The following is a 10,166-nucleotide window of genomic DNA, read 5'->3' as shown; positions in this document are numbered from 1 at the left end:
ACTTAACACATTATATCGGCTACACTAACGTGATGTTTGGGAGTTCGTTTAACTATTATATGTAATGTACGTTTTTTTGGAGGGTGGTTAATGAAAGTGTTCCAAAACACACCATTAATTTCTTGATGACCTAATACAATATATATGATGTTTTATAATAATATTTCCATAAGATATCAATATAAATAAATGTGAATCTTTAATGAACGAATATGTACAAATCAATTACAATGAATTATTTCAAATAAATTACCTTTAGAATGGGTTTCCAAGGTAGCCCCGAAGAACTCATGTACACCATTCCATTACGTGATACTGTTGCAGGTGAAGCATTGTCTATATTGTGAGTTTCAAATATAATTTTGCAATGTGGTGTCATAGGAATACGGTCACCATTAGCCAAAGTTAGTGTCTTGTTATCATCTAGCACAGAATTCAAGTTTTCTATCCAAACTGCATCAACAGGGCCATCTAGTACAAGCCATATGTGTTCTCCTAAAGATATAATCACATTAATTTTATTGTATTACCATGAAAACGTTAACAGCATTGGTACTCAAATGATGAATTAATGCAATCTGAACACTATAAACCTAATATTTATTAGCTAATTTGGACTGTAATTTATATTACTATTGGTTTCAAATCTATTACTTTATGAATCAAGTCTTTAAAATTAACCATAGTACTTAATAAGTCTAAACTTAAAGTTATTGAATATAATGTAAAATTTATGAATAGACTGCATAACTTGTATGTAAATCATATGTAACAGTATAAAGAACATTTTTAAGTGTTTACAAGAAAACTCAGAAAGAAAAAGGAGTTATCATTATTTTAACAAAAACATTATAAACTTAATATATATAGGAAGTATATAAAAATAGAATAACTCTGTAATGATAAAAAAAAAGAGCTTAACACAAAGTGTCTACAAATGGTTGTGTGGTATATAAACATACCATGCATTTTCTATCTTTTTATATTAATATACTATTATTCTAAATTTATCAGTGATTCTAAAAATGTACAGTTTTAATATAAAACATGGTCAAGAAAGCTGTTAAGCTGATTTTGTCCTAGCTGCTTTTGTTACTTTTTAATTCTCTAGACAAAAACCCCCCTTTTTTTTCACATGGAATGTATGGCTGTAAGGCTACATGTTGTGTAAGAATTTCGATAGTAGTTTTCTCAATTGATCAGTCAAATGATATCTCAAATTTATAATCTCTCTTACGTTATATTGGGATTAATCAATAGTAAAACTGATGGGGTTTGTATCCCAAAAACACAGCATTATAGAATTTGGTATGTAATACTATGATCTCTATGTTAGCTAGCTTTCTCTCTCTCTCTCTCAAGCTCAAGCCCTCAGTCACTAAGTGAAGTTTAAATTCTTCCTGTAAATAGTAATATTCTCCTAAAGTATAACCCATCACATTAACTAGTTCTTAATAAACCTCTTTATAGGTTGTGGTGAGAGTTTAGAGAAATAACTATCAAGTAAAGAGGCTGTCTTTAATCTAATACACACTTTATTTTCACTATGTTTTTAAGTATAAATAAACATTGTTTTCATTGAGTGTTTCAAACTGTGTCCAGTCTTTTTTATCTTTCTCAATCTCAGAAAAAGTCAGAGAATTCACAATTACTTCATAAAAAATATCTTGTTGAATCTCCTGTTATTCTGCAGAGATGTCCCAATGTTCTAAGGGGAAATCAGTTTGACTTAAATATGCTACAGTTGTACATATCTTAAACCATACAAAAAATATATGTTGGTCTACATAATTATAGATTTAACATTATATCCATATGACTTTTGTCATCCTCTGTTCTCTTCTATAGGCATGGTTTGAGATTGTGTGTGCTACTCATACAAGGTCAAATGAGAATGAAATAGATAATTACAACCATGAATAGGCAGATTACTATTCACATGGAATAAAAAATTAGATCGCTTTAGCCATATGTTGTTATATCCTTAACTGGCCTTGAACAGAATCCCCACAAAACAGCTGTAATCTTGTTACAGATGAGTCTTTGTATGAAACATGTCTTAATCATATTATGAGAATAAAGATGTTGATTAATATTTATGAATAAACAAGTAAAGAAATCAATCAAATTAGTTTGACAAGTTCTTCCTACCAATTAATCATGTTGATTGGTATGTGCTTTTCAGTGAACAGTCACCATTTTGATACTGTTTGTTGACAAAATCTTGAAACTTGGTTTAGGCTAAAACTAGTGAGATGGAATAACTCTTACGGATTTAAGATGAACATGCACTTTACTACATGTATATACATTTCTTTGTTTATAGATTATTATGTTTTAAAATGTATATATTAATTTTTAGACAACTTATATGTTCATATATTATTAAACTGAAATATTTATATACTCCATTAATTATTCTTAAGCATAAAAACAGCATAGTACTACTTCAGATGGGCCAATAAGACATCTTCAGGTACACCAATTTAGGACTAAGTTACTTTTTTAATCCTAAACCCTTGTACATGAAAATATATAATCAATTTGGTAGGAAAGTTTTAACAAGCTGAAAATATGATTAATAGCATTCTTGGGTTTCTCCGTACAAACTTTCACAAGACTACTCTGTTAAAATTAAATAAACTAACTCTTCTTTAAAAATAACTGTCCCTAGATATCATATGATAAAAATACTAAAGATTTTATCATGGTGTGTGGTAGATAATATATAATTGAGTGAAACAAAATTCACTCTAACCCTAGAAAAACAAACCCCTTACAATGTTTACTATTTGGCAAGAAAGCTTGTAGTGATACTAAATGATGTCTTTCCTGAGATCAAAAATTATTCATCATTGTAAAAAACATTATTGATAACTTTATAAAAATAACAAAACTTCCATAAGCTTTCATGCAAAAAGTTGTTCATGTGGATGGAAGTTTAGAAAGAGCATGGTGAAATGATTAATACTTTACATGTTACAGTACCGTATGCATGGAAGAAACTGTAGAGACATACAAATGTGCTTCAATAAAAAATCAATAAATCAAACAACATAAGGCTTACTGTACTAGACAGTGGCATAGTACCAGTAACTGACTTTCATTTTCCCTTTTAAATGTTTTCTATCTAGCTAGAGCTAGTCATAATTAAACAGAAGTATTGATTGTAAAAATATATTAACAAATTAACTATGTCACATATTGTTAAAATGTCATTAGCCTATGTTTAGAAATTTTTGAAAGCTAAATTAATGAATTATTAAACTATTAACATCTTTGTTTCTGAGTGAATTAAGAATAATGAATATTAACTCACCCTGAATTCTTTTATTAAAGCAATCTTACTCTAAGTAACATTGGTTAACTTTGCAGCTTGTAATAAGTAATCAGTAAACTAAGTTGAAACTACACTACTGTTTAATCCAAACATTTAAAACACAAACAACAGGCATCACTGTGGCTAGTTATGTAACTAACAGCCACTAGGCTACATCCTCACATTTGTGAGTTGTATGAAAGCAGAATGTATGTATACAATCTCATGCAGTCATACTAAAAGAATTAGTAACAGCTCTCAAGTCATGTCACAATCAATCCCATTATTTGCTAGTAAAGTTAACATTTTCCTAAACTGAAAATGTATTTCCCATAGATACATACCTGCTCTCATAAAAACTTTTCTTGACATATACTGCCTTCTATTGGTACATACTTTCACTAGCCTTGATACTTCCATTTACCCTCATGTATGTTAATGTGAGATATCTACATACTAACATTTGAATGATTATGCAGCGACCTTCCACCAATAGGAGTGCAACACTACCCCTATTGTAACTAGTACTCTCTCTAATTTTGCAGCTGTTAAGCATTTAGACATTGGTCAGATCAAACTAAACCACATTGAAAGTGGGGAGGACAGATGGGAAATGTGAGAGGAGGTAAGTATCTATCAGAAATACATTTTCAGATTAGGAAAATGTTAACTTTCAATATGGTATCTTACATCCTCTTCTCATTAAAAGCTAGAATCCTACATTAAATGGGTGGAGGGCTAGTGAGAAGGTGATTTCCCTTTAGGAAGTGCCCCCCAAAAAATCATGAGGTATGAGAATGAATTAAAAACAACACACTCGCGGGATACTGCACCACTTCTGACCCAGGTATACTTATTGTCCATTAGTAAGGTGTTGCCAAAAGGGCAGAAACAAAGGAGGGACCCTATGAAAAGTTAGAGAAATTAAAGGGAACCCTTGGTGTAGTGACTAGGGCATGAAAAACTGTAATTGGGAGTTTGAACTCAAACAACACCTGGCAAAATCTTGAATTGTATATCAGGTCCATGGTAGGAAGTGAGTTCTCTACCATTTTCCTCAAAAATTGGTAATGGCAAGGAAAAAGAGCTTCCATACCAAGAAGTTGCCTCCACACGTGTGCACCTCCAATACATCTGACACCAGACTCACTTGGAACTGACATCCGGCAGATGGTAGGAAGGTGGAAAGCCTAGGTGGGTGTTCATCTTCTTTCCAAAACCTGGTGGTATTGGGAATTATGCATCCAGTTTGCAGTAGGAAAAAGGTGCCCAGAATTACACATGTGGAAATTCATGTGTCTCATCCAGCTACAACCACCAAATCTACTGGTAACTGACATCGGCAGATGGTAGGAAGAGGAACTACTATTTAGGGTTGCATCTCCAGTCCAAAACCTGGCGGAATTATGAATTTATTGTCAAATTTGCAGTAAGAGAAGGGTAAACCACCCAAACACATGGTCTGGCTCCAACCAACACCAGATCCACCGAGAACAAGCATCTGGCAGACAGTAGGAAGAAAGGTGCCTCAGCCAGAGGGGCAAACTGCAATAAATGGGGAGTACTTCATCCAACACCTGTTGGCATCTGAAATTGTATATCAGGTCATGTTTGGAAGGGCATCAGGCCATCTACAACAGCACAATGCTACCACCCTACTCTCAACTGAGTGGTATTGTGCACACTCAAAAGGACAGGCCTCCACAGTCCACCACCCCAGCAACTAGGAACTGGTAATTAGCAAGGACTCCCATACTCCACTAGAAGAAGGAGGGAAAAAAGTAAGTTGGAGAGTCCAGAGGACTGCACCACCAGAGAAAGTGCATTGGATAACCAAAATACCCTATTTTCAAAAGCAGAGCAATCACGTTGATGGAGTCAATCAACCAACACCTTGTGGCATCTGCAATTGTACATAAGGTCCTTGATAGGAAGAGCCTCAAACGCCATGGATCATCAGAGATAGAAAGTAATCCCTGTCTGCTTTACTCATGTTAGTCCATGAGTGAATGGTCTGGCATGAACATATTTATGGAGCAAAATAGTGTTAAGTATACCTATTAGCAGTCTTGCAAAACATCTCATCTCACCAGTGGGTATAATATGACCTGGTTATGTTATGTTACATCGTATTTTGCAAAGCAAATAGATCACGTGGATGTAGTCAACCAGCATTTGGTGACATCTTGAATTATACGTCAGATCCACAGTAGTAATTGCCTCAATGCTGCAGATCATCTGAGATGTTATATGAGCACAGGTTTTCCATTGCAGATTTAAGACTAAGTGTACCTGGTCAGGCAACACCCGCCACAGTGTGGGATCCAAACATGCAAAGAAAAAATTATTTATCACTCACCATTAAAAAAGGTGTGGAGTGTTCCAAATACCTGCACCGAGGATGTCTCCCAAAGGAAGACCAAAATGTGCAGCCAAGGACCTGGTAATGTGACGAATCTGAAGGGAAGAAAAATGAAAGAGAAAACAATAGTCAGAATAAAAGGGAAGAACACATCAAGCAAATCAACTGGTGGATCCAACCCATAAGAATAATGGGAATCACAGAAGGGAGCAGTGCATGTCATATACCATCAGAGAGCCCTGACCTTGCAAAGAAGGCAGTCAGGACTGGAATGGTTATAAAGGTGGGATATGGAAGGAAGGGAAATGGGTGTGAATACAGAATTTCTCTCTCAAGCAGCTGAAGTTTTGGGGTAAAGGTAATGAGGATGTAGGAACTAGGAAAAAAAAAGGTAGACATCAATTGTGAAGACAACTGAACCATAACATTTGCATGCTAATAGAAGCAAGAAAAGGGACTTCAAAGAAGGTGATATAACAAAGACAAAGAATCGAAAGTAAGATGGGTAAGAGCATGCAGTACCACATTGAGATTCCAATTATGGAGTGAAGCAGGGCAAGGAGGACAGGAATTGCGGAACAAACAAAAGAGCATTGACAAAACTGGCAACTGGAAGACACAAGCTTATTTGGAAACCAAGAGTGTGGCTGATAAATCCACCCAGTAACCTGAAACAGAGGAAACCAAAAACCTCTGTCAAAAGGCTGCCACATCACAAATGGATGTGAAGCAAGAAACATTAGGATGGGAAGGATGATAACCATGTCAGACAAACTAACAGTAATACATGTATGAATGATATTGCTAAACTGCTGTGGATGAAACCACATGGTACGAAAGTCTGACCCTTCTGGTGATGGACTGGACAAAAGCCACACATGAAGACAGAGTGTGGAAATGGATGGATGATGCATGCCTGATAGGGGCTGATGTCGTAGCAGCAGAGATAAAGGAAGGGGAGCAATACTAAAAGCCAATGCAGCAGTCTGAATTATGGCAAGGAAATGTGGGAGACAAGAAAATAGAAAGACAGGCATATAAGTACCAACTCTTCCAATCCAGAGAGCACCTACTGTCCTAGCCAAAAAAAAGGAAGAACAGGAGACAAAAATTGGAAAAGCAATGTATTAAAATGAGTGGCAAGTGACTAAATCTGAGACACCCCATTGAGCACACAACCCCCGAAAAACTTGAGAATTTAAAAACCACTCCATAAGTAGAATTTTGTCAGGACGGGATAACTGACAAAATTCTACTTATGGAGTCAGGATTCCCAGAAGAAGACATGCAAATAAAGTGATGTGATGACCCAATATATGAGATCCAACCTATGAAAACAGAAGTCTCACAAAAGAGTGCCCCTAGCCTGGAGATGTACAAGACTACTGTAGAATTTTCAGGATGTACCATCATCCACCAGCTCCAAAGAGCCTGCAGGAAGTGAATCACACTTGATGAACTGCAAGGAGAGCCAAGATTGATATGGAGAGAGAACTCAGTAAGAGTCTAACTCTCCAATACCTCCTGAGTGTCGAGATATGCCCCCACAACCAGAAAAATAAGTATCTGTAAAGGTGAGATTCAGATGAGGAGAAGATAGAAGAACACCCATGGTAGTGTTGTCCCGACTGAACAACCAGGTGGATTTACGCAATCCCCCATCTTGTGGGGAACAGCAAACAGATGAGAAGAAAATCCAGGATGTGAAAGGCCACCTCATTCAATGGCACACTTATAAAGTAAATCTCAAACCACCTCCAAAAGACTCTGGCACTGAAACAGGATCCCTTAAATGGAATTGGAGGACCCTCTGAGATGATTCTCAGATCATGCTATAAACCAGGTTTCGATACCCATGGTGGGCAGAGCACAGATAGCCCCTTTTGTAGCTTTGTGCTTAACTACAAACAAATAATAATTTAAATTTTCTTGGTTTTTAACTTTCACATGCATGTTAATTAAACATTTATACAGATTTCTAGTGGGACTTTGCAATGGTATAATATGTAATAAAGTTGCCATTCAAACTTCAAACCACCAATAAGTTATGTTATTCTTTATGAAGACATACTGGCTAGAAGCAACACCTCTGGATTTCCGTGCGATCGAACTGTTGAAATGGGCTCTAGGAAACCACTGTCCTCATACACTAGATGGCCACAGATAGCCCTCGTGTAGCTTTGCGCGAAATCCACAACAAACAAACACTAGCTGGAGCTGCATTAAAATAACTGTTTGTGAATATTTATACAGTAGGGACATGTTACTCGTTAATGGAATTGGAGGACCAGGCCCTCTGAGATGATTCTCAGAACCCAGGCATCCACAGCAAAGGACCTCCAAACTTGAGCAAATTGAAGGAGTCTGGCTCCCAAAATTATGTCTGACAGGCTAACAATGGCAAGTTTCTGAAGCCAGAGAAGTTGGAATCTGCAAGGTAACAGATAACAAAGTTGGGGTCCTATCTTCACAAAGTGATAAGTAACTCCAAATGATGTGGGGCTAAATAATGGAAGTTGGAACAATGATAAGCAAAACTCATCCACAGTACATGGGGTTGAGGCATACTGATCTCTGAACACAATTTCTCCCCCCAACATGACTCACATGAGCCCCAATATCCAGGGAAGGAAGAAACACAAAGTATTGACCCAAAGACTCATACCCAAGTAGGGCAGGGGTGGAACTATAGGAAACACGAGAAAAGGACAGAACATAACATAACTGATTAATCAAGTCCTCAAAAGGTGAAGGAAGCTTGGGCAATAACCCTGAAATGAAATGCAATTGATAGAGACATTCAGGAGGAGGAAAAGGGCTGTCTAAATCTTCCTTTTCTCAAACAATCAAATCTTCAGCAGGTATGATAGAACCATCTACAGTTTGTTCTGAATGTTGTATGAAATTGACCAATTCCTGAATGAACCATAGCTGTCACTTCATATGCCAACAACCTTGGTTCTGACCCTGTGTATGTGGTCAGGAAATCCACTGCAGGAGTAACAGCAGTCGAAGTTGTGACCACCTGAAATGACTTTCGGAAGTGAAGCAGGATAGAAGAGATAAAAGAAAAAATATAATTCATAACTCTTCACTAGAATTAGCAAAACATTAAATAACCAACGTAACTGACTTAGAAAAGAAGTTGAAAGGCCTGACAAACAAGAAAGTAAAAACTTTTGTGTAAGTCAATCAAAACTGTGAGTGAAAAACACGTCAATCGAAAAGTGGTAAATAGCTGCAAAATTTGAGAGGGTGCTAGTTATGATGGGGGGTAGTGTTGCACTCCTGTTGGTGGAGGCTGTATAATCAATTGCACGTTAGCATGCAGATATCTCATGTCAACAATATACGTGATGGTAAGTGAGAATTGGTTAGTGGCGAGTAAACATTTATGCAGTTAGAAGGCAGTATAAGTAGAGAAAAGTTTTTGGAGAAGAGGAAAAATATTGTATCAGAAAACAGAGTAATATTGATTAGTTTATTATTTTCATCAGTCATAATGCTAATCAGTTAAGCTGAACAAACTTGAATTAATCAAAAAAATATTGGAAATATTTTGATTCCTTGGATAGTTGGTATAAGTGAACACAGAAATAATCAGAAATACTGATTTCGATTAATTCATTATTTGTGTATGAATCATTTCAATGTGTGTGTGATGCTAATCAATGTTTTTGATGCAACTGATTATATCAATGAATAATTGTAATCACCTAGTTCAAGTAGCTAAAAAGATAAGAAAATCCTTTCCAACCATTTAATTGTTCATCAAAAAAGGACAACTTCCACATTTGCGGGCAATTTCTTTTAAACAAATGGACACTGTTTCCTCTATCTTTCTAATATAGCCAAATGATTTATGGCCAAAAGGCACATTTATTGTTCAATTAATCAACCCAATTAATGTATTTTAATTTATTAATTATTTTACATGAAACTAATTGATGAAATCTGTGTTCACAGATAATTAATTATATTGAATAATTGCTTTAATCTTCTAGCTCTATAAGCTACAGTGATATGAAATCCTTTACATTTCATTTGTTTATTAATAAAGATAGCTTCAACATTGGTGGATAGTTATCTGTTTTTTTTTTTTATATACAAATGGAAATAGTTTCCTCTTTCTTTCAGATACGGCCACATGACTGATGGCCAAAAGGGTTATGTGATCATCAAAATAATACACTAATTTTGAAAAACTAAAAAAGAAATTAGACCCTCAAAATTTTTTATAAAAGTCTATAATGATATTATGAATAATTATATGGTATTTCAGGTGATTGCTTGAGCCATATAAATATCACATCATAATAAGTTGACAAGCCAATAACTAACAGTAAACATCTCTCTTATTTCAAAAAAATCATAGTAGTAGTGCCATCTATCTAAAGTGTCAGTATTGTTTATTTTTGAATTTCGTGCAAAGCTACATGAGGGCTATCTGTGCTAGCCATCCATAATTTAGCAGTGTAAGACTAG

At 35.5% G+C, this 10,166-nt stretch overlaps 1 protein-coding gene across 1 annotated transcript in view; it reads right to left on the bottom strand.

Moving 5' to 3' along the window:
- The window catches only part of LOC106457450 (dynein heavy chain 8, axonemal-like), a 459,787-nt gene that overhangs the window by 182,107 nt on the left and 267,514 nt on the right, over positions 1 to 10,166 (bottom strand). The window contains exon 44 of the mRNA XM_022383398.1: positions 254 to 495. Coding sequence (XP_022239106.1) covers positions 254 to 495 — 242 coding nt within the window. The remainder of the gene's footprint in view (positions 1 to 253; positions 496 to 10,166) is intronic.

The sequence above is a fragment of the Limulus polyphemus genome, unplaced genomic scaffold (genome assembly GCF_000517525.1).
Source record: "Limulus polyphemus unplaced genomic scaffold, Limulus_polyphemus-2.1.2 Scaffold333, whole genome shotgun sequence".
Lineage (NCBI taxonomy): Eukaryota > Metazoa > Arthropoda > Merostomata > Xiphosura > Limulidae > Limulus > Limulus polyphemus.
This window is presented reverse-complemented; position numbering and strand designations above follow the sequence as displayed.